The sequence below is a fragment of the Corythoichthys intestinalis genome, chromosome 10, assembly GCF_030265065.1.
Source record: "Corythoichthys intestinalis isolate RoL2023-P3 chromosome 10, ASM3026506v1, whole genome shotgun sequence".
Lineage (NCBI taxonomy): Eukaryota > Metazoa > Chordata > Actinopteri > Syngnathiformes > Syngnathidae > Corythoichthys > Corythoichthys intestinalis.
The window spans coordinates 21,953,997-21,978,696 of NC_080404.1; the positions used below are offsets into that span (position 1 = coordinate 21,953,997).

General features: G+C 39.3%; 4 protein-coding genes across 5 annotated transcripts in view; all 4 read right to left on the bottom strand.

The window, feature by feature from the left end:
• LOC130922918 (ras-related protein ORAB-1-like) overlaps window positions 1-966 on the bottom strand; it is a 15,538-nt gene extending 14,572 nt beyond the window's left edge. Inside the window, exon 1 of the mRNA XM_057848193.1 lies at window positions 569-966. Coding sequence (XP_057704176.1) covers window positions 569-582 — 14 coding nt within the window. The 5' untranslated portion in view covers window positions 583-966. The remainder of the gene's footprint in view (window positions 1-568) is intronic.
• A 3,534-nt stretch (window positions 967-4,500) lies between these two features.
• Window positions 4,501-10,261, bottom strand: LOC130923145 (calcium homeostasis modulator protein 2-like). Its single transcript, XM_057848647.1, has 3 exons — window positions 10,083-10,261; window positions 9,319-9,921; window positions 4,501-8,435 (listed from the first exon to the last, which is right to left on the bottom strand). Exons 2-3 carry the CDS (start codon window positions 9,868-9,870, stop codon window positions 8,007-8,009), a joined length of 981 nt encoding a protein of 326 aa, XP_057704630.1. The 5' UTR covers window positions 9,871-9,921; window positions 10,083-10,261; the 3' UTR covers window positions 4,501-8,006.
• Window positions 10,262-13,336: 3,075 nt separating this feature from the next.
• Window positions 13,337-17,173, bottom strand: calhm3 (calcium homeostasis modulator 3). The gene is made up of 4 exons (XM_057848819.1): window positions 16,887-17,173; window positions 14,348-14,475; window positions 14,125-14,252; window positions 13,337-13,771 (listed from the first exon to the last, which is right to left on the bottom strand). The coding sequence occupies exons 1-4, from the start codon at window positions 17,171-17,173 to the stop codon at window positions 13,337-13,339; spliced, it is 978 nt and encodes a 325-aa protein (XP_057704802.1).
• A 531-nt stretch (window positions 17,174-17,704) lies between these two features.
• The window catches only part of hells (helicase, lymphoid specific), a 32,553-nt gene continuing 25,557 nt past the window's right edge, over window positions 17,705-24,700 (bottom strand). The window contains exons 18-23 of one of the 2 annotated variants that reach the window (XM_057848685.1): window positions 22,439-22,558; window positions 22,222-22,338; window positions 21,906-22,065; window positions 20,052-20,152; window positions 19,901-19,973; window positions 17,705-18,556 (exon numbers count right to left, since the gene is read on the bottom strand). In XM_057848685.1, coding sequence (XP_057704668.1) covers window positions 18,474-18,556; window positions 19,901-19,973; window positions 20,052-20,152; window positions 21,906-22,065; window positions 22,222-22,338; window positions 22,439-22,558 — 654 coding nt within the window. In that variant the 3' untranslated portion in view covers window positions 17,705-18,473. Of the gene's footprint in view, window positions 18,557-19,900; window positions 19,978-20,051; window positions 20,153-21,905; window positions 22,066-22,221; window positions 22,339-22,438; window positions 22,559-24,700 lie in introns of both variants that reach the window. The other variant, XM_057848684.1, reaches the window with a different exon arrangement.

Here is a 24,700-nt window from a genome sequence, read left to right on the forward strand (position 1 = left end):
AGGAACTTGGTAAAGAAATTAGTAAACGAGCGTAAAATTCATTAGGCCTGTGTCACCAATTCCAAGAGCCTAACAACATAACCAGTAACTACATGAATTATTAACATTTGTTGTTCACGAGCCTTGTTTTTAGAGTGTCACTGGAGTAAGACCACCTCAACAGTTTCGATTCATTCCAGTGTCATCGGGGACAGGTTAACGTAATCGATGTTTTGGCTTTCCCCAAATACAGTATAACCTTGAATTATTCGATATATGCCTCATCCCTTTGCCAAGGAGTCATGATGTTGCCCAATTTAAATCTGGATCACCTCCAATAATAATTTTTAAGACGAGTCGTTCAGGGTTTTATCATTAAAACATTCTCAAAATACCACTTACTATGATTAAAAACAACAACAATAAGCCGTATGTTTTATGAAGAGCTCGTCCAAGACGTCAGCGGTAGTTCCGGTGGACAGACGCTGTCAGCTGATGTTAGCCGCTAATGTGCTAATGCTAATTTGCCTGTTCTAACATCAACCCGCTGGCTCAAACGTAACACGGCATTTGTAATAATAGTACTTACTATTCAGGATTCATTGTAGACTCGTTGAAAAATGTCTTGCCGTCTCGTGCGAAGATGTGATATGGTGTGTGTGAAAACAGGAACAGTAGCTAACTAGCTTCGACAGCTCCCACAAGCACGGTACGGCTAGTTGTTTCTCAGTAAAAAATCCAAAATGGCTGCGGCTCTGACTAGGAAGCAGTTCACAGTATCTAACTCAGCTAGTTAAACAATTGCAAAAAAAAAATAAAGTTAAAAACAGTTCTTAACCTGATGTGCCTGTTATTTTACCAAAAAAACAGTATGAGCCCGCTAACCTAAGCAAAGATATTCATACATTAAAGAAGTAGTGTCCGCTTTCTGCCCGGTAAATCGTTCCCTACTGCATGAGCAAACTGTCAGGCTGAAATCATTACGTCATCTAGTGAAACGTGGCAAGCGATAGTCCCATGTCAGGCAACATGCAGTCCAATGTCTTTGGCAGATAACGTCATCATAAATTTCAAAATCTTAAAAGTTTGTAGATAGACAGTAAATTACGTGTTGACAGAAGTGGTTTGTCGTTGTCATTTTATTTCAGTTTCTTTTGTCGTCCACATTTTTTGTTTATTTTTCAATTACTTGTTGCATGATTTAAAGTGTCATCAAATTAATAGTCAGATGACTTCACTGCAGTAGACGAATCGTACAAGATTATCAGGTTTTGCAATCGGGTCATGTGCATGGATGAGTACTGCTTGGTTTGGGTACCACCGAATGTAGGACCAAAGCTGCCAAAATTAAATAAATGAAAAAATAAATAACAGTGAAAATAAAAATGACTTCAATTTAAAAAGTTAGAAATAAGATTTGAAAAAAATATATACATAAATCCATGTCGGATTTTTATTTTTATTTTTTTTTTAAATAATTAAATATCAATATACTGTATGAATAAAGCGTTTTGCTCGTATTTATTTCATTGTCAGCGTGAACGAGCAGAAGTAAATGCTATTCAAATAAGGGGCGGTCCTATGTGTGCCTTGGATTGAACCTTCATATGACACGTTCCTACCCTCCTTTGCCTGTCAAGAGAAAACGTTTCGAAACACACCAAATACGTAACAACAACAACAACAACAAATTTAAAAAAATTACAGGACAGTTAACGCATTTTAATGTTACGTCATTTTTTTCCACCAGGTATTACATGCAGTTCACATTTTACCCGTTGTGAGGCGCTAAAATGCCAGTTCAATGGTCTGAATAGAGCTAAGATGCTGCTGTAAACATGCAAAGGTAGTTGAACTTCAAGGTGTAGCAATAAAGGTTTAACACTTTAACTTTTAAAACTAATCAAAATGGCTCCTTCTGAAACCTCCGAATGTTGTCCAAAGTAGCCCAAATTTTACCCAACCGCCCAATGCATTTTTCTCCCGCCCCGAGTCTTTGAAAATAGCTGAACTAGGCCCAGTGGAGCGGGAAGTGGGGTGCTGAGGGTGCAGCACCACCCCCTGATGTTGGGGGAGGAAAAAGTGTTTTGGTAGATTTTGTTGGGGGTAAAAATAAAACTACAAAAACATTGAAACAATAGTGCATTTAACTTTGGGGATTAAATGTATATGGCGGCAAACACAGGCAAGGCTGAAAAAGCAGCTTCTGCTCTTGCACCCCGTCATTATAATAAACTGCTGTATTTTAAGCCAAAAGAACTGTTGTGTTTGACAGAACAATATGTCTATATGCTGCCACAGCAGTTTCATGACGCATTATGCCCCCGAACTATTTTTAATTTGTCCGTTTTACCCTGAAGACCCCTGTTTACAGACACTGCGCAACCAGCCATAAAAAGGTAATTGTATTTATTAATCAAAATGTCTATCATTTTTAGCTTAGAATCATTAATTGATGTCTAATATTTAGTTAAAACAAAAATGACTTTATAAAATTATTCACTCGCATATTCTAAACTTTTAAACAAATATGTCACAATGAAAAAAAAAGTGTCTAAATAGGTCACGGATATCTACCTCATAACTATCACTTAATTGTATTTTTATTTTTGTTACTGTCGCATTTTCCCCGATTTTTTTTAGATGATAATCGATCCAAACAAAGAACACTTGGACGAAAAAAAACATTTAAAAGGGTAAATATTTGAAAAAGAAAATCTCGACCACTCCTTGATGTCTGCAATTTCTGCATTGCGACCCTTGTTATATTACCGTGTTTCACCCATAAAATCCCCCAAAACTCACAGCTGTGTCTTGACACTTGGTGAGACATGCTTCACGGATCAAAACAAGGTAAGTACGCGATAATATCTCGTTAAAATCATGGTGTCTTTAATTTTGCTCTCACCTCGAGTTAGGGTTTAGGGGTTTAAAAAAAATTATTAATTTTTTAAATGCCCTCCTGTTCAAAAATTTTCTTCCCCCCAAAAATGACAATATTAAGATATTCAATGATGTATCACACATGCATATAGGACAATTTTGAAATTTGGCCAAATTGGGGGTCTCAGAGCGGAACTTCAAGTCACCTGAGTGTTTTTCTCCATATGTTGAAAAGATTATTTTTATTATTTTTTTAATAACATGGTCACCACCTGACACCTGGCTTGGTACCGGGTTACGTTGGATAAGGCGGTTTTTGTGAAAAGGCATCAAAGTGAGCATCTTTTAGTTTTCAAATGTGTTTGTGTGTCATTGCGCCATCTAGCTGCGGGGAATTGCATTATAATACACGAGCGCTTTTATTTCCAATACAAAAACTCTAGCACACACTTTGGGTGAAATGGAACACTGTTTTTGTAGTAGCCTAGTAGTGGTACGTAAACTATCCAGCATGCGTGTGCACTGCCATTGTGCACGCCTTGTATGGAGAAAACACATGCGTACGACGAATTTGGACCAAAATGGCTGTTTTTGGATGGGAATAACAAAATAAAATCCTCAGCACTCCCTGCAGTGAGTGACTTCCAGCGCTCCTGACTGGGCCGCCCAAAAAGCAAAACTACATCCACATAATTTCCTTAATCCAATCAATCTTCAGATTAAAGTTATGATTGGATGCACTGTTATCACAGACACTAAAAATATTGATCTGATTAGTACTTGCGTGTTCATGCATCAGCCCTTCGGTCAGAAGAATTATTTTGACATGTGCAGATTCATGTGGTGTCATAATTATGGTAAACATGGTAAGACACACGTTTTTAAAAAAGAGATTTATCGTCAATTTGCATGTTTTTTTTTTTTTTATCCCAGCATATTAACGTTGTGTACACATTTACGTTTTCTAAAATGTTCATTTACAAGCAAAAACCTACCGTTTGCCGACATTTTCTTCTTGTTATTGTTGGTGAATTAATTGGTCTGAAACAGTTTTGCCCACTCAACAAACCAAAATGAAGTTCGTGTCCACTATGTCTTTTGCTACCACAACAAAAGCACATGAACATGATGTACTCATTATTACTAATGTGGTAAACAAAGGTAAGGCTGTGGTGAGGTTCATCTTTCGCAGAGCATTCGAAGGCAGCATGACCAAATATACAGTGGTACCTCTACTTACAAAATTAATTGGTTCTGGAAGTAGTCTGGTGAATTGAAAATTTCAAAAGTAGAGACGCGTCATCCATGCAAATTCCCTAATTCGTTCCAAGCCCCCCAAAATTCAGACAAATCTTTTATAAAGCACAAAAATGCACCAAAACATGTAACAAATACATGTTACAATTTGATTATTACACAATAAACATAAAAGTTGTGCATAATGTAAAAAACAAAGAATAAAGAACAAAAGTTAATGCACTCACATAAAGTTGTTGGAACACTTCATGGACCAAGGAGCAAATTAAGAGGAAACTGGGATACAGACATACAAATACAGTATGGGTCCCTCTTAGCCATTTGGATGCCAGGAAGATTCTAGGCAATAGCGAATGGCAGAGTAGCTAAAAGTATGTTACGTTCTGTAAACTCTGGGAGCTTTGAGTAGCAGCCCATACTGTATTTTTGCCTCTCGTATCCTGAAATTTCATTCGTAACAATAGGCAAAACTTTCCCGTTGTATAGCGATGTTCATAAGTAGAGGTACCAATGTATCAGAAATGGTTGAAGAAGATGCTGTACTGACTTCCGTGTTAACAAAAGTCCATCTATTTTGACATTGTTATTTTGTGTATTTTTGCTGTTTTTCCACCATCAAGTCTTCACCAATTTTAAAATATTTTAATATCTTCAGCAATGTGTTCACAAGTCGGCCTACTCTTTCTTCTGCTCGCTCTGCTTCTGCTTGCTTCTGGAAATAACAGAAACACAGACATGCAAGGTAAAGGTGGTTTGTTCTGAAATATTGGAATAGTTTTTTCATGCGCAGCATTAGGATTGTCAATAGGCGTAAACCACCCCAGTTTGAAATATCTCTTGAGTCTGGATTGTGCCATCTTTGGAGCAGTTGTTTGTACATACTGGTGGAATGATTCCACACCACAAAAGAAAGTAGATCTAAGCAGAGAACATCTTTCCTGCAGCAGACAATCCAAAATTGTTTTTATTAAAAGTACTGTGATTCAGTGGAAAGTAGGGCTGCAGCTGTTGATGATTTTAGTAGTTGATTAATCGATAAACTAGTTAGTTCGAATAAATCGAGTAATCAGATAAGGTACATGAAAAACTTAAAATACCTGAGCTGATCCTCAAACGGTATGAAAAAAAAAATAGATAAAGATCTATGTACAACAAAAGAAGAATGGCTGACTTACATAGCAAAAGTCCGCTAGCTTAAATGCTATAAAACCCGAACATTTTTTCTTTTTTTTTTTTTTTTTTTTTTTACAATGCTCTTAACAAATAGTTCAGACACATATTCCCACAGAAAAAAAGGCTAAATATACCAATAAAGTAAATTGCGAATGCATAAAAAAAAAAACATTAGCTCAAACAAAAACTTAGTATGTTGGTCTTAACATGGAGCAGCTGGATTCAGCCATGTGAAATGAGGCAGACTAGAGGGCAGTGTATCCACCCAAATAAATAAAACTAAATGCAAACAATTTAAAAAAAAAACATTACAAAGCCACTTTAATTAAACGAATACTCGAAGCAGCAACATTTAATTTGAATCTTGTTTTTATAATCGAATACTCGAGTTAATCAATTAATCGTTGCAGTACAAGTGGAAAGGTTTTTTTATGTTCTTTAAAATCTTTTTTTTTTTTTTTTTTCAAAAACAAGCAGTTAAGGAAAAAAAACTGTTTCCACCAGTTGAGCCTTTTGTCTTGCTGGCACCCCTAGCATTCGCCTGGTCTGCCTAGTGAGCCATACGGACCTGCTCACTTGTCAATGGCCAAACAAAGTCTGAGTTTTAATGAAAACATTCAATCCACTCAGTCACACATGAATGAAAATCTGACTGTTAACGGAGGCAAACAAAATGTACGAAAATAGCTTGAAAAAGACAATCTGGGCATTTTCGTAGCAAATTGTCTAGCAAACCTGATATAATTTTTAACAAGTGGAATATCACCTTTAATGACTAAAACAATGAGGAAGCATTCTTTTAATTCCATCGGTGTATCTTAGTGCTATCATTCAGATGAGTTTCTCATATATTTTTTTGTCCACAATTGTGAAGCAACCTCACTTATGCAAAAAGGGAAATCATGCTTAAGACACAGTTAAGTAGACATGGAGAGAAGTTACTGTACATGGAATACATTTTGTTTCCGTTTTTGTTCAATAAGTCTCTAAATTAGAAAAATGTCTCGTTACTTATAAAATATAAAATCCATTTTAAAATCCTCTTCCTCTTCTATAAGGCACAAAAATAAATTGACATTGACCATAGACCTAAGGAATGCATTGCAATATTTTAAAGGAGCAAATATATATGATTGGTGACCAAAAATAGTACTGTAACTAAGATCAAAATATTGAAGCATCCCCTTCCCCTTTGGGCTGACAGATATGTGCTTCTCAAAAGAGAATCAATCTGCGTTATCATACCAATGTTGAATTTCAATCAGATTGGAGTACAGGTAGGTGGAGCCTGCTGAGCATAACTGCTTGTCACACCTCAGACGGTGCAGGTGGGCCCACTTCAGGGTCATCAGTCGGGAACCACCCCTCATCGATGTTCTGCCCCTTTCATCCCGGAACATCTCAGGGTTGTGGGGCAGTGTCAGGGATGTCTTCCTGCCACTCCCTGCAGCTGGCTTGTGGGCTGGGCCCCAAAAGGGCTATGCATGGCAGAGGAGTCCCTGAGTCAAGCGCAGGCCTGACCGCATACCAAGTAAACTTGGAGGTCCTAAGCTCCTTGGCTCCATCTTTCCTCCGGAGCCAGAAACTGCCTTGCTCTGCTTACACTGCCACGTCCTTCAGAGCTTTCCTCAGTTTTGATCCTGTGATTTCAAGTGACACCATGAGCTGCTGGGTGGAGGTTCCTGTGAAGCCCCAGCAACCCAAGTTGACGTATTTTTCCTTCTTTCCTCGAAGGCGGCGTCCATCCCCTCTTCCCACGAAACTGTTAGCTCTGTCGTGATGACTGTCCTCATTGGGACAGACTTGAAGACAATGTCCTACCGAAGGGTGGTGGATGTGATGACCTGGGGAAACGTGAGTTGCCGGTTCAAGTTGGCTCTTACGTTCCACACGCCTCCATGGCAAAGGAGGTACCACTGCTTAGTGCTGCTGCTGTGGCTCTCGTCTCCTTGCCGGATGAAATGGATCCTCTAGCGTTATGTTAGTGGGCTGGTGTTGCTTCAAGCCTACAGACCCGAGGATTTCGGCCAGTTTGTGCAGGACTTTGTTACCAGAAACTAGAAAATGCCATTTCTGGGGAAATTGCGTGGCTAGCTTTACTGTGCTGGTCAATTTACTTGTAGTACAAGTACACACAAGTACACGTACTTGTATTACGAGTACACGCACTTGTAGTCCAAGTAAACCCAAGTACACGTACTTGTAGTCCAAGTACATGGAATTACACACACTTGTAATCCAAGTGGTTTAAGTACACGCAATAACATGCACTTGTAGTACAAGCACATATAAGTACACATACTAATAGAACGAGTAACCATAGTTGAGTACTATTAAGTACACGTTCTTGTAGTATGAGTGAATGTACTTGTAGTACAAGTGTACCACGTATATGCATATTCTTGTCTTATTTCTGCAACCTTGGTTTAGGAAGCCTACAGAGCTCTTGCAAAACAAACATCATAAAAGACAAAAAACATCTCATAATTGGCTGATTGGTGGCGGGTGGGTAACCTTTGTAAACACAGGATCAAAACAATAACAACAAAAATGGGCTGAGTATCGACTTTTAAAATTAGACAATCTCGGCTAAACCGTTGAGAATCGTGTTAGAAGTATTCTTTAAAAAACTTTTAATGTCTATTGAAATATAAGGTACAAAGGTATAGCCACTTTATGAAATGAAACACATTTTGTGCAGTGACTACGTTGCACTAAGTTATAAAACTGTCAAATACATCCATTTCTTTATCAAAATCATCCACTTTGTTCTCTGCGCTGTATGTGGCCCATTTATTGAGTCTACTGTACAGAGGGAGTCCGTTTTTTTCTCTATAAAGGTAGACACCTGTCACTCTGTTCCATTCTTTGCTGCAGATTGGACTGGCTTCAGCCTTGTGTTCCAAAATATGTTCCTTCTCATCCTTCTCCAAAGCAACAAAACCAAAGAAGCTCTCAACATACTTTGCAGCCATGACTTGGGCGTGGACAGCGGCTGTTCGACGAAAGAGGGTCTTTTCATTGGACCGATATTTGGACCAGTATTCTTCTTGCTGGTAGCCGAGGGGTGAAGAGCAATGTCTCATGCACATGACCATGAAGACCACCAGAGATGTTCCAGCGACCACAAGCCAGCCAATAAGCTAAAAACAGCAAAGAACAGATCAATCACAAAATATGTCAGGTGTGGCATTTTTGCATGCTTAGACTTTGTCAATTGACCTTTCGCAAACTCCGCCTCCTAAACGACCATCTACCAATAATATGTCCTAGTGACTGTTGTTAAGTGACCAGGATCTGTCCAACTTTTGGATGCCTCTTTGTGTAGTTGATTGATTTGGTGGTTTTGAGATCGCCAACTACCATGAAAAAAGGATAAATAAGCTGCTGACGTCCAAAATGGTGAAATGATGCGCCTATGAAATATCTAAGTCGGACACGAGGTACCCCAGGAGCAGGGGCGGATCCAGCAGGGTGGCATGATGTAGCAACTAGTAGGGGTAGTGGTGTGAGTGAGGATCCTTATACGAATTGTATATCAAAAAATATTGTATGGAACCAGGAGTCTTTCATATGTTTGTAAATGTCACTTGTGCCTTTTTTGTAGTGTCTACATACGATTTTATTTATCCTTTTATTTTGTTTTAACAAACAAATTAAGTGTAAAACCTGTATGCTTTTGCCTTGATAGCTTGCTACATTTAAAAAATATACATTTTCAATAAACCCTTTTGCCTCAATCTGGAGGATGTTTCACTGGTAATGCTCTGAAATAAATCACTTAACACTTCAGTGTACATCTACCTGAAAAGGTTGGTGCCATTGGAGTCACGAAGCTTGTTGGCTAAGAGACCGTAACTAAGGGGGTTGGAGCTTTTGCAAAAGGTCAATCGCAGTGTCCTGTCTCATAAATGTCGTTTTAAATATTTGGTTTGTTTTCACAACAAGCATGCTTTTTTTTTCAATTAAATAAATAACTTTTTTAGGGAAGGTTGAGGGTACTGGTACAGCATTGTTTTCCTCTACCTGTGACTCATATTTCAGACGCCGGTCAATTTCTGCCCAAAAGTCTTGGAGCTCTGCTTTAACACTGTCCTTGCAAGGGAACGTTGCCATGTCCTCTACGTTATAACCAGAAGGGAAGCCCTTCACGCTGCTGGGATCGATAAACTCACTTATAGCACATGTGTATGCCAGACCCTGCAGCAGAGATATAACAGTCCACGTCAGGGGTGCCACCACGGCTCGCCCTAAGATACTTCCCAATACTGCAAATGCAGCTGCCGCCGACAGTTTCCTGAACTTCCTGAGGCGACACTCTGATACAAGATCCCAAGTTCTCTTGTTCATCATTACTCCAACAATAAAAAATGCCAATGCAGGCGCTCCGATGGCAGCTATTCCGTAGTAGTAATTCCTCCCAGGAGAACATGGACAATCAAAGGCAAAAACGTTGTACGCAGTCTGGCTTGCCACAGTGCCCAGAGCGATCAAACCATTAAAGATCATCACATCTTTACTCTTGAAAAAGAGTGATGCAAACTTAAAGTTCTCAGTCACAAGGGCATATGCAGCCATCTTTGGGATGTTGGGGTAAGATCACTGAAGCTGAGCTGAAGTAAAGTCAAGCTACAAAAGAGAAAAAAGAAGGATGAAGAATTCAAGAGTAATCTATTAAATATTCTTCTAAAATCACATCTGATAGATGTAGAAGAAGAAAATGAATAAAACTAATATGTTGTAAAGCTCATGACTTAAAAAAGTCAACAAAGTCAGTCATGCTCACTTACTTCCAGTGTCCTCAAGCAGACCATGTGACTGAGCTTTTATAATCCATTTAGCGATGCTCTCTGTAATAATGCTATCACAAGAAAAACTTGTAGCCTTCTTTTCCAACTGAAAAGAGAAGTCTTTCTTCTTAAGTCTGAGTTGAGCTTTGAGTTTGTGTGAGCTTTGTGGGCACCAGTGATGACTCACAGCAAGGGCCTGCCCTCTGGTTTCCTCCCTAGTGGAAAAAAAAAACTAGGTCTACAAGTGAAAACATGTGCACACAACACACACAATTCAGGAACTGGAAAAGCTCGCTCACTGCATGCAAGTTAACGTAATGACGAGTCAACGACAATATTATTACTGGATATGCAAAACACTGCATACCCATGAAAAAGTCATCATTGACATTGTTTTGTGGAAACATAGTAACTGCAAATATACTGTAAATACAGGGTGCACAAAACTCATATTCTTCAACAGATCTGACAGAGACTTAAACATACTATGAACGTTGTATAATGAATTGCAATTTAAGCCCCGCTACAGATAAATTACACTGCGAGTTGTTGGAGAAATGCTAGCCTGCTGCCCATTTCTGTCCAGGTGCTCTCACTCCCCATCCCCCCAGACACTATTTGCTCTCCCATTCACTCTGTCATCTCCCCTTGCATGTGTGAGATCTTTCCCTGCGGTGTGCAAAAACCAAAGATGTACAACAGAGTATCAGTTCAATTCCCCATAGAGGTGATATAATATGTATTAGTCATCTGACATTGATTTAGTTTTTAAATTGTATGACATTAGATATTAGATACTGATACATGACATATTGAAACTGCTACTTCACAAGGGTTTAGAATGTCTGCCTTACTTTGCCGTGTGGAGCAGGGGCGGAACTTAGGGGGGTGCTGGTGATGCGACCGCACCCAGTTTTGCGGGCGTAAAGTGGGTGTGCTTGGGCGAGGAGAGGGTCAAACAAAAAGTTAAGATGATGCGCAGTGCTGTAATATAGTGTTTAAGTGTTAAAATATATCTGCCAGCCACTTGGCCACTTGTCTGGAGGCCCCCCTCACACACACAAACCTGCACGAACACACACCAGACGACTGTCTTCAGGGGCCTGCGAAAGTGTGGAGGGGTCCGTGAATAATTGCCAACTAGCAACCCAACACCATTGGACAGTCACACTCAGGTGTCCTGTTTATGTTCACCGCACCCGGGGCTTGTTCACATTTGTTCCGCCACTGGTGTGGAGTTTACAATTTCTTCTCATTCTGATGTGGGTTTTCTCCTAACATCCTCTCACTTGCTCTCCAAAAGACCCATGTTAGCTCAATAGGAGAACCCAAATTTTACAGTAAGTGTTTAGTTTTTGTTTTTTTATACTTTATGTGCCCTGCAGTTGGCTCGTAACCACTCAAGGGTGTAGCCTGGTTTTCGCTCAAAGTAGCAACATACCTCATGTCTACTGTATATTGCAACCCTGCCTTAACCACTTTAGACACTTTCTTTTGTAGGCTTTAATTTGGATCATTCGATAGGCAGAACCTTTGAATTAGGTTTAAGTATCATGCATGATTTACGAGAACCTGTGGGTTTCTAACCTATGCAAAATGGTAAGACGGCACCTTCACCTATTCAAAGCATTTGTGTCATATGATCTGTTCCTCATTGTTAGGATGCACGACGGGAGGGGATCCCAGAGCAGACAATGGCAGAGTGACTGATCAAAAAATGTTTTAATGTTGCCAGATCCAGGAGCAAATAGGCAGGCAGGGTGCTGACAAGGATTGGGAAGAAAGTCAGGCTTGCGGTTCCGACATGGGGCGCGCAGAGACAGGTCCTGTGACGAGAGCAAAAAAAAATCATGAGCCTAGAAACACAGAGAAAAGTATCAAATAATTGCGAGAAGCAACTGACGCTGGAAACAGACAAGTTGATCCGGCGACGAGGTGAGGCATCCACTGGCTTATTAAGGTGGCTGATGATGATTGTCTGCACCTGTGGCCGCTCCACCCGTCTGACCTGTGAATTAGATAAATTATGCACACCTGCTGGCGGTGGGCCAGCTCTCAGGAGGGAGGGGCAGAGGCCCCAACACTCATAGAACACAATGCAATACCATAGACTAGAATAGGCATTTATTAGAACAGCATTGGGTACTGAAGAGAAAAAAAGTCTAGGCAAAGATAAGCAGACTTTCTTTTTTTTTTTTTTATTCTCTTAAATGGACAGAAGATAACACAATAAATTTAAATAAGAATTATGAAGAAAATGCGGAACAAAGTAGCAACTTATTTCCTGACTTTTAGTTTTGATTATTTTAGAAAGTCCAATTGTAAACCAGCCAGGGGCTCGCCCCCGCCATTCAAGGTAGACTAAAGAGAAAAAGGCCTCTTCTCCGAGGGACCGTCCTGAGCGAGTCCAAATTTTTATATTGCTTCAGTGCATATGAACAAGTTCATCCCAGCCTCCAAGGCTGAATAATGGAATCATATGCAGTGGAAAATTACAAGGTGTAAACAATAACTTTCGTATAATGAATTGCGCTTTAAATGTAAATCACCTAATTCGTTCCAAGCTCTACAATAAAACACATTCAATTTTAAATCATGGTAAAACCAGAGTTAAACAAGAGCCAAACACATTATTTATTAACTATATGTAACCTAACCGTTAATAACTGTAATGAAGTCAATAATACAACATAATGCAAAGAGAAAATACGAATATGTAGAACCTTACCTTTTGGGTGAGGCGTCTGAAAGCGTGATACCAACAATAGGCCAAAACGTTGTGGGATTCTGACCAATAGGGCAGCAAGATCTTATAGTGCTGTCATGTCCTCTGATTGCCTGACATATTTTGTAATGCTTGTCACCTCCTAATGGCGCATAAGTGTAACTAGTTTGTTATTTTACAGACGTTATCACATAACTACTCGAGCTCATAGCAAACACAGAGTGCTGAAAGAGGAACTAACTTCGGCAGCCATTGCATCATTGTAGTTCTTGCCGTTTCATCTCGCTGTTTGTGCCTTGAAATAGCACCACAAGTTATATTCTTTTGTTTCATATACATAAGCATTGTGTAGCTGGTATATTTCATTTGTTTACATTTATAGATGTGTAAATACAGTTGTTTACAGTCCTGGGGTCATTTTTAAGTGAGGCCCCACAGCATGAAAATTAATATTTTTACTATTATCCTCATGGCACACAGAACAATCTTGAACTAACCCACAAAGGAAGTACTGTATGTGCGTCAAGAGTTAAAGATTTCCTATTTCTTCCATGCATGTAGCACACATCCTGGGCTTCTGGATGGTTTTGGTAACATCCAGTTCAGGTTTACTGAAGTACCATTTTTTAAGCAGGTTGTCCACTTGCTCTTGCTTTATAATCCCATGAAGTCTTTCCTGCTCTTCCTTTTCCCACTCCGCTGAGAAGTGTTTAATGAATTGAGGATGTGGGGAACAGAATTCAACATCCTCCCTCATGTCTTCAAAAAACTGCACAACACATGTCCGGGCGAAGTCTCGAGCATGGAGCACACATGTCTCATCAAATAGCTTCTGCTCTACGTCGAGATAGTTGCTCCAGTAACGTGTCTGCAGGAAGGTGGCATGGTTCTCAAAACAAGGCTTGAGGAGCCGTCCCATTGCTCCCAGTGCAATCAGGAAAAGGAGAATGGACCAGCCAACTGCCTAAAAAGGAATGGAAGGTAGTAACAAAGCTGGGATATCAATGTATTTTAATCAATTATTAGTTGCGCAATCCATGCAAGGCAGCAACAGTTTGAATAAAATTAAACTTCACAAAGGTTTCAACCTTGGACTTTGTTGAAACAGTCCCCCTATCATGGTTTTGTTTCACACAAATTAAATGATTGAATCAAGTACTTGTAGTGCAAGTGCTCATATTTACACGTACTTGTAGTACAAGTAACTATAGTGTAGTACAATTAAGTACACATTCATGTATAAGTAAACACACTTGTAGTACAAGTGCATGATTTCTCACACTAGGACAGGCAATGTATAGGCATGGTCTTGATTACTTGTGAATAGCAGCGAACATAACGAGATACTGCTTTATGGAAGGAGCGATTCCTGAAGATGATGTCCTCCTTGCAGGGCACTTTAGCCATGATTTTGATCACATCCAGTCCAGTGTTGTTTGGCATACCTGAGGGCATTATGCAAAAACGATGTACCACAGACAACAGAAAATACCAATTTCATGCACATACAGTATTTAATGTACAAAGCGTTCAGCCCTACCTGAAAATAGTACAGGATCGACACTCACACTGAAGGCACAGATGAATATTTTTCCATCCAGCAAGGTGACTAGGATCCAAACCATTGGTGCAAGTAAGGCCCTCTGGATCATGGCCGAGAACAAATACCTCGAGAAAGATGAAAAGTTGTCCCACCTTTATCAGTAGTACTCATATGATAACAAAAGCAATGGGTCTTCTATTTTAATTGCCGTACATACTCACGTAGCCTATAGGTTGCAATTTTTAAAAACCGAAATTCTCGCGCAAAAATGCAAGATGCGACCTATACACCCAATATGCTGTCCTTGCTCTGACCATTGCCCAATTTCGTAAAACTGAAAAAGCATACCACTTACCATTAGCTACAGTGGGGCAAATAAGTATTTAGTCAACCACTAATTGTGCAAGTTCTCCCACATGAAAATATTAGAGAGGCCTGTAATTGTCAACATGGGTAAATCTCAACTATGAGAGACAATGTGGAAAACCCCCCAAGAAAATCACAGTTTGATTTTTAAAGAATTTATTTGCAAATCATGGTGGAAAATAAGTATTTGGTCAATACCAAAAGTTCATCTCAATACTGTGTTATGTACCCTTTGTTGGCAATAACGGAGGCCAAACGTTTTCTGTAACTCTTCACAAGCTTTTCACACACTGTTGCTGGTATTTTGGCCCATTCCTCCATGCAGATCTCCTCTAGAGCAGTGATGTTTTGGGGCTGTGGTTGGGCAACACGGATTTTCAACTCCCTCCACAGATTTTCTATGGGGTTGAGATCTGGAGACTGGCTAGGTCACTCCAGGACCTTGAAATGCTTCTTACGAAGCCACTCCTTTGTTGCCCTGGCTGTGTGTTTGGGATCATTGTCACGCTGAAAGACCCAGCACCGTCTCATCTTCAATGCCCTTGCTGATGGAAGGAGATTTTCATTCAAAATCTCTCGATACATGGCCCCATTCATTCTTTCCTTTACACAGATCAGTCGTCCTGGTCCCTTTGCAGAAAAACGGCCCCAAAGCATGATGTTTCCACCCCCATGCTTCACAGTGGGTATGGTATTCTTTCTCCTCCCAACACGAGAACCTGTGTTTCTACCAAAAAGTTCTATTTTGGTTTCATCTGACCATAACACACATTCTCCCAGTCCTCTTCAGGATCACCCAAATGCTCTGTAGCGAACCGCAAACGGGCCTGTACGTGTATTTTCTTCAGTGCAGGATTTGAGTCCCTGGCGGCGCATTGTGTTACTGATAGTAGCCTTTGTTACTGTGGTGGTCCCAGCTCTCAATAGGTCATTCACTAGGTTGCCCAGTGTGGTTCTGGGATTGTAGCTCACCATTCTTGTTATCATTTTGACACCACGGGATGAGATCTTGCATGAAGCCCCAGATCGAGGGAGATTATCAGTGGGCTTGTATGTCTTCCATTTTCGAATAATTGCTCCCACAGTTGATTTCTTTAGACCAAGCGTTTTACCTATTGCAGATTCAGTCTTCCCAGCCTGGTGCAGGTGTACAATTTTGTCTCTGGTGTCCTTCAACAGCTCTTTGGTCTTGGCCATAGTGGAGTTTGGAGTGTGACTGACTGAGGATGTGTAAAGGTGTCTTTTATACCGATAAGTTAAAACAGGTGCCATCAATACAGGTAACGAGTAGAGCCTCGTTAGAAGTTAGACCTCTTTGACAGCCAAAAATCTTGTTTGTGGGTGACCAAATACTTATTTTCCACTCTAATTTGGAAATAATTTAAAAATCAAACAATGTGATATCCCCCCCACACACATTCTGTCTCTCATGGTTGAGGTTTACCCATGTTGACAATTACAGGCCTCTCTAATCTTTTCAAGTAGGAGAACTTGCACAATTGGTGGTTGACCAAATACTTATTTGCCCCACTTTATATGAACTTACAATACAGACGTTACGCTTATAATACTCTACAAATTTATAATATGAAAAATACATCTCGTTCAACAATAACAATATTCAACACCCATTAGTCAAACAGTACTTACATGCAAAACCTGTCCAAGTAAGAAATAAAGACCAGGGATAAAAACGATTACGGCCTAAGCTTCAACTGTGTATGTTGTGTGAGAGCAGAATTCTCTAGGAGTCTGCGCGCAAAAAGGAGATGATCAGGAAGTTATCGCAGTACAGGATTTACCACATTGGCAGTGTCTTCTGTACTCAGCGTTTATTTTAACTTTTTACTATATAAAAAGTCAACAAACAATAAAATCTACCAAGTTTTGTTTCAGTCGTATAAGTATCAAAAATTGGTCCAAAGATTTGCCCAAAAATCTCCAATATTGTGGTGTGAACTATACGAGGGTCAACCTAATATACCTACTTTTTAAACCACAAACTAGAGGTGCGACCTCTACGCCAGTATATACAGTAGACACTGAAAATAGTAGACAATATGAGAGACCTCTTTGAAATGAATGAATGAAATATTGTTTACAAAGGGTCACTTTTGCTGCAGGAATGACCCCTTACAGATTATACATGCATGCTGCGTTTGTTACTTACTTTACGACAGCTGGATTTTTCGACCGTTTTCCTACAGGTCGCATCCACTCATCCATCATGACCCCTGTATGTCGGTTGACCAGGACCCCCAGGAAGAAAAGGATAACGGGCGGAACGACCATAACTCCTAAAGAGTACAATTTGTTGTACTGAGGAAGGCACGGACAGTTAAAATCAAAGCTGGTGTACAGCTTGACACTGACCAAAGCGAGGAGGACGCAAATCCCATTAGAGATAGATTCTGAATTGGACTGGAAATACTGCAAAACTAACTTCAGACGGTCCATATATTCAAGATCAATTCAAACAAAGCTGTTGCTTTAGAGGATTAGGAAAAGCTGTGCTTAATCTAAAAAAAAAAAAAAAAACCAGCAGGTTTAACAAGTGCATAAAGTGTGACCACAAAGCATTCTCTGCAGTGTGCTAGGGAGAAGCACACCTGAGCCTTTTGACCACACCCTGCTGTATTTAAATCACAAGATGGCTCACAAAGTAGATGCAAAAGCATTGCAACCTGCATGCAAAGGATATAAAAAAATGTACATATGCCTCTTCAATTCTATGTTTTTGTTAAATTCAGTTGCACAGGTTGTATTTCACGTGGGGTGATGTCAATCGTTCCCTTTGAAACATTACAAACCTATACAGGTATATATTCAAAAATATACAGTGGGGAGAACAAGTATTTGATACCCAGTCAATGGGAAAACCCATTGGCAGTGTATCAAATACTTGTTCTCCCCACTGTATATATTTAAAAATATTCTATATCTTTAAATTATTGACGGAACAGACAGAACTCTAGACGAACTGTTATTTTGCCAGGTTTTTATTTTGTTCAGCAATCTCTGCTAAACCAGTGAAAAACTACAATGGAAATACAGAACATACAATATTTTTTAAGGAAATAAAACCAAAAATATCCACAATAATATATGACGCCATGCACCTTCTGCTCAAACATCCCGGAGTGAATAAAATGAAATTTTCACATTTCTTTCATTTTGGATTCCTTTTTTTATCATAAGGAAAAAAAAAATTGTGAAATGGAAGGATTGGCACCCATTTATAGAAATCGGTATTATTATTCCTGGGTTAACATACTTAAGAAAATAAAAGCAAGATTTTTTAAAAAGATGTAAATGTGTAAATTAACTGTCATAACATTGGACTTTTTGGGTGGAGAGTAAAAAAAGACAAGTGGATCTTAACGTGAGTCTCAGTTTTGCCTTTCACATGCTTGCAAGTATCACTGTGTGGACTGACAATTAGTGTCTCAAAGTCAATGCTGTACAAATTTCTTGAGATGCATGTGGAACTTTGAAACTTACACTTTGAAAAGCGATGAAGAGGGACTAGAGAACAGAGGCAGTGTCAACCGAAAGAAAAGACAATGTAGCCCGAACAATCAAATTACCGTAATTAAAGCCCTTGTAAAATAAACCGATGACAAAACAGACTACAGGCAATGGAGCTCAACTAAACATTTCACTGAATTATTCAAGCATACAGTAGTCTCAAGTCATTGCAGCATTGCTTTAGTTTCCATCCGAAGGAATGTTTTGAAGGTAAATATTTCAGGTCTTTTCAAGTCATCTCAGATGATTCTGCACTCTCAATCACTCTGAAGACACCAACCTTCTCTGTCCTTTTTCTTCCTTTTCCCTCATCTGGAATTGCACAAGTTTGTCAGGTTTCATCAGTATCATATCTAGTAAACAACCACAGTAACTCGATCAGCCAAGTGGCCCAGCGTCTGAACATACATATGTATTAAGAGTGTAATGGTATTTGTATTCATCCCCTTAAGTCACAGTACGAGCATCACAGTTCAGTGCACGACGACAAATGCCGAATACGTTTGAGTAAAACAATCCATGTCGGATTTGGTCTAGCTCCAATCCAGAGGGCAGGAGAGGAAATGCACCTAAACCAACCACCGACATTATGGGGAAAAAAACCCAACCAAAAGAGACAAAGTTATCATTGATCACAACTAAGAGATTTATGGCAAATGTACTGTAATGTAATGTAAGTGAGAACTACCAAATGCAGTATCACTAACACTTTTTGAAGCGTATTTCATATTTTCAAATCAGGAAATGTTTATTTTGCTCTAATGCTCGGCTTGAGTCATCAAAAACTAAGTATTTTTACAGTATTTCAAGAGATGCTTTTTCAGTTTTAGAACAATTCGCTGGCTGACACCTCCCTGGAGAGGTGTTCCGGACATGTTCCCCGGGGATAACCCAGGACACGCTGGCAAGACCATGTCTCTCGGCTGGCCTGGGAACACATTGGGATCCAGCCGGAGGAGCTGGTTGATGTGGCTGGGGATAGGGAAGTTTGGGCTTCCCCGCTAAAGCTACTGCCAACGTGACACGAGCCCGGATTAAGTGGCAGATGATGGATGGATGGAACAATTCGCACTTTGTATTTTATGTTAGCCAATTAAAAATATCTTGCATGAGAGTGTACTGGAAATGTTTTACATACAATATTGAAAGTGGTAGTATCTTTTTATTCTTCTTTAATTTATGAAAAAAAGAAAAAGTTACCTACAGTAGGTGGCCAGCTGGCGATTCCTACCAGACTTTAATTTTTCCCTCAGTTGATCCCTATGGATATGGGTGTGCAAGGGTTTTGCACATAAACTGAATTAAAGACTATTCGGACAATAAAAACCCAAATTCACAAGTTTGATGTTTTCTTCTATAGTTTACACTTTAATAAGAGCTGCTTTTTAGTTTTAGCCAATAGAAGAATCTAACTTTCAAATGTTGTAATTTAAAAAAGCCTTTTTGATTTTCCTGTTGTACTAAACCGTGACCCCCATTCCCAGGCACGTACCGAACTGTGACTTGTGTGTACCGTTACACCCCTAATATGTATGTATTACTGTATTTTTAAAAATATGCATATGTTTGACTTTGTCCTAGTTTTTGATCCTCACAAAATTCATATGAAGGCACATATTTCATAACAAAACCCTTCGACAGTAACCCTTTACCCACCTAGCAAGTCGCTACGGTCCAATAAAATTTCCAGGTCTTTATCGCTGATCACCTTCCCCCTAGATGCTTTCACCTCCCTGGAAGGACAAAAACAGCCAACGTGACTTTCGGCAGAGAAAAATTAAATTGTCACTGAGGTATAGGACAACACTTGCTTCTCAGTGCCTCTAGCTTGGAGCAGCTCCATCAACTCATCCAGATCAATGCAGCTTTTAGGTTGCTTCAACTCTGCCCTGCTACCTTTGAACTTATCTGAATGAAAGAAAAATAAAAAGTCAAAAAGCGCAAAAAAAATAATTTCATTAATTTCATTCACCATTGTTTTTGAGTTGCGTACTTGTCAAATATCTCGTCTAGCGGTGAAGAATAAGAAAATGCAGTGCAGAGTGCGTTGTGGTGACATGACGGCTACGGCATTAACCTCTTGTGTAAAGGGAAAACTACCAGCTGGATTGAGACCGACACAAATGATACAGATTTTTGAACGGTAGAGCCTAGAGTGTGAATCTTTCCCTCAAAAAATGATTACAGTCCATGGTCAGATTCATTAAAAAATAGTTGATTCTAACAGATAGAGTTCAGTACAATTTGACAATTTAACCTCAAATACTTTAGGAAAACAACAATATTCATTTAAAAGTAGTACCTTTAAACATAAAAAAAAAAAATGTTGAAGAGACAATACTGGTCAGGCCAAATGAACATACATTACATTATAAAAGCCTTTACGATATTCCTGGGGAGACAAAATTACGTCAATTACAAATTGAAGTGATGACTGTGTGAAGCCACGCTGGCTGGATTATGTGTTTGCTTCAGAAAGATATCCGATAGTTTGGATTGTTATCGGCTACCCGTTAATTCTCATAAATTATGTATTTTTTTTTTTTTAATAACCGTCAAGATTACATAATTTTTTAAAATGCCTCAAATATTTAGTTTAATGCTTTTTAACGCCTGAATTTTGACAATCCATCGCAGTTCACGATCAACAAGCGGCCATCAGGGAGGGAGGTGGGTTTGTTAAGATTTATTGAAACCAACTTAGCGCTACAGTTGCGTGCAGGACCTGCCATGGTCAAGCAATATGTTGAATCTTACTAGTGAGCTTGGTATGATAGAAACAGATGGCTTGACAATAGAAATTTAGTCAGTTATACTTGATGAAATAAGCAAATTAAGCTTTGGCAATCTGGTAGATAAGATAATTAAATGGTTATTGCTTTTACCAATGAAGGCTCATAATAAAGTATTGATTGCTATAATAGGATGTTCCATGATTGATTGCAGTAAGAGACATTTTAGTGATTGATAACTATAGACATGTTTGGCTCTTGATAAAACTGCCTTGTCATTCTGACCGCTTTAAACCGGCCTAGGTTCCACAGGTCAACTTCAATTCATTTAAGCAATCATATTGTTGTATTTTCTTACTTGCCAAATGCTATTGCTTCATGTAGTGTATTTGATGAGATAGTTATTAAGTTGTTAATATATATTTGCTTTTATCAATTGCTGCTTGCAATGAAGAAATGCTTTTGCTTATTATTATTGTTCACAAAGAAAGAATGTTTTGATTTGAAGAACTTGAAGAAGCCTCTTGCCTGGTCAAGGGCAGAAGAGGCCACTTTCCCTTACTGAAATGTACTGACACACGTGTATATAATTCCACCTACATGCACTCACATAGCCAAACAAAGACAAGAAGATGTCGCCAGCTTGCTTCCCCTTTTTCCCTTTTAGGGAAAGACACCCGTCTGTTGCTTGGGCCATCCCAAATAAAAAGCGAGGTGAAGGAGGGGCTAGTTACAACGACTGCAGAAGCTGTATAGTTTCCCCGCTTTCTCCATGCAAGCTTTTCAACCAAATTGAGCGCCTTCTCTCCTTCTTTTGGGTATTATTATAAATGTCTACCTAAGGATTCGTAGTTGAACTTGACACGCGTAATTTGAGATTAATTTTTGACCCAAAAATGATACGTTTTCCTAATGAAAAGTGGACTTACTCTTATGAATGACCATCTGTTCCAGTTTTCGCTTTGCTGAGGCTCTTTCCAGAATCTTTTGGTCAATGGTGTTTGCTGTAACCAGGCGATACACCACCACTGGTTTGGTCTGCCCAATGCGATGACAGCGGTCCTGAGCCTGCAGGTCTGCCTGGGGGTTCTGAAAATGAGTCATGTTAAAATACATACCTAGATGTCAATCTGGTGTAAATTCTATTGTGTGCTCATCATTAGAAATGCTACTGGCAGCATATTAACATCATTTCAATGCACCACAATACATTTGTAAAAATGTAGACTCCTCCTGTTGACCTACCCAGTCACTGTCAAAAATAATGACAGTGTCAGCAGCTGTCAGGTTGATCCCAAGTCCTCCAGCTCTGGTGCTGAGTAGAAAAATGAAAACATCTGGATCTTTGTTAAACTTGGCCATCTGGAAGATACGCCACGACAAGGACAGTTGTATTCGAATATTCTAAAACTCTTTCAAAGGATTACGTTCACACATTGATCATGTTCTGAGTTGAACTCACATTTTCTTCTCTGTCAGGATACGACATGCTGCCATCCAATCTGCTGTAGTTGAAGCCACGCAAATAGCAATAATCCATTAAAAGGTCCAAAATGGAAGTCATCTGACTGAAGATGAGTACCTGAGTAACAAAAGTGTTTATGCTTGAAGGAAGTGGTAAGCAACAGCAAATATAAAGTACATCAAATCCTTGAGCATAATTCCTTGCTAAAAATATAATTAATTGGGTTGGAAAAATACATTGGTGTTGACAAATTTAAAAAGGCAGTCATGTTGTACAAGTATTAAACGCACGGCCCACCAGGGGTTTACAATCCACCCCGTGGGGATTGTTCCTTTCTTAGCAGGTTTTAGTTCGTTTGTACTGTACATAAAGACTCATTTTGAAAGTCATGCTTATATTTTTACACAGTGGTGGTTCCAGGATATTTCTGAAACGGGCCAAGAAGGTGCCACATGAACCATCAGGGGCCAAGTGTCGCTGCCATCTTTATTCGATGTTTATTTTGGTCAACAATGCGATATGCTGATTCTCCTGCATGTGGCGGTAAAGAAATATTTACTTGACGCTGTCAAGCAGAGATGAATCGGTAAAGTTTGTATCAACTGGTAAAACACCTATACTTTGTGCAAGTAAAGATACAATAAATATAATAATAAATTTTATCACTTTTTTGAAAATCAATTTCAAACATGAAACGCAGCATTAATATTTCACATACTCTAGAACAGGCTTGAACGATATTGGAAAAAACTAACTGCGATTTTTTGGGGAGCTGGCGATACTATGTAGCGATATTAAAACGAGAAGAATTTTCATCAGGTAACTTAAATTGTTCTGTTTGGAATAGGCCTGAACAATATTGGAAAAAAATAAAATTCACTCAAGAACACACTCACAGCTACAGACAATTTGGAGTGTTCAATCAGAATTTCATGCACCTTTTCTTGGGGATGTGGTAGGAACCCAAAGAAAACTCACGCACGTCGCCTTCATAATATGAATTATTTTTAAACAAGAATAACAGAAAAATGCTCGTCTTTATTAAATGCTTCATTGAGTAATTCCACTCAAATTTGCTTACGCTGCCGAAAACGTGTGTAAGTGACAGGTCACTTACACAATGAATGAGACTGCACAGCACACTTCAGACTGGGCTGCAAGTTTAACAATGCATAATACATTTTTGCCTTTGATCGTAGCGCCACGGTCCTCTGGCCAGATCAAAGCTTCAAACCTGTCAATCATTGTGAAGTACCGAACGCCCGCTGCACTGGTGACCAAGAAAAAGTTTGGTCGCACTGTTTAACAGGAGGGAGAGTGAGAAGCTGTGGTGCTTTATGAGCATGAAGCAGAAAAGCAAGTTTACGTGTTCAAAAAAAAAAATAAAATATTGCACGTCCTTGCAATGCAAGTATTGCGCATCCGCACAACACGATGACGATGTTCAAACGATATATTGTTCAGGCCTACTCTAGAAACAACATTCTCTCTCACTTCAGAAATAGAAGGATTCACAGATTGCCATGCTTTGTGCCAAAATGGGAACAGGGGCACTTTAAATTGAGGTGGGGCCAGTGCCCATGTAGCCCCACCTCTAAAAGCACCACTCTTTTTTCAGCCAGCATGAAATCGGTACTAACAGTGTGAGCGACTCGACCATGTGCACACTTTGGTGAGCGATAACGAGAAACTATCTTAAATGTCACTCAATTAGAATTCTCTATTGGCCAAGTACGTTAGGAACACACATGGAAATTGTTTCTAGTATGTAGACTCACTTTTAGTATCACAACAAACAAACCACAATAACAAAGGTACATTTGGGATGCAATGAAGCTGTGCAAGTGAGGAGTTCTTCAACGATATAAAGTGACGGAGTGCAGAAACTGATATTGACAGTAATGGACCATATGAAGTTGAAGTTGGTCGGTCCGTCGTGATATCTCATAAATTACTGCAGATATATACGATAATACAAAAAACTGGAACCAAATTAACTACTAATGTAGTGACAATATATTCTAGTAAATCACCCATTCAAATGCAATGTTTATTCTTACACATTAAATACTGATTTATTCGACGAACAACACAACAAATAAATTTGCCTTGAAATAGCCCGATTGGAATGCAAAAAAAAAGAGGCTCTAATCCTCTTCTTCGCACACCGACTGTCCACTTTCATCCCCCATTTTTCACTTCTTGACCCTTTCCTTGACAACAGCCAGGTCTTGTCACTGCCACCTGATGGACAGCGAC

What these genes read in the sequence shown, in the direction of transcription:
- calhm3 (XM_057848819.1), bottom strand. Translation starts at nt 17,173, where the DNA reads ATGGACCGTCTGAAGTTAGTTTTGCAGTATTTCCAGTCCAATTCAGAA. An exon ending in CGATCCTGTACTATTTTCAG is followed by an intron (nt 14,253 to 14,347) that starts GTAGGGCTGAAC and finishes TAATGCCCTCAG; the next exon opens with GTATGCCAAACAACACTGGA. An exon ending in ATGTTCGCTGCTATTCACAA is followed by an intron (nt 13,772 to 14,124) that starts GTAATCAAGACC and finishes ATTCCTTTTTAG; the next exon opens with GCAGTTGGCTGGTCCATTCT.
- LOC130923145 (XM_057848647.1), bottom strand. Translation starts at nt 9,870, where the DNA reads ATGGCTGCATATGCCCTTGTGACTGAGAACTTTAAGTTTGCATCACTC. An exon ending in GTCTGAAATATGAGTCACAG is followed by an intron (nt 8,436 to 9,318) that starts GTAGAGGAAAAC and finishes TGCTGTTTTTAG; the next exon opens with CTTATTGGCTGGCTTGTGGT.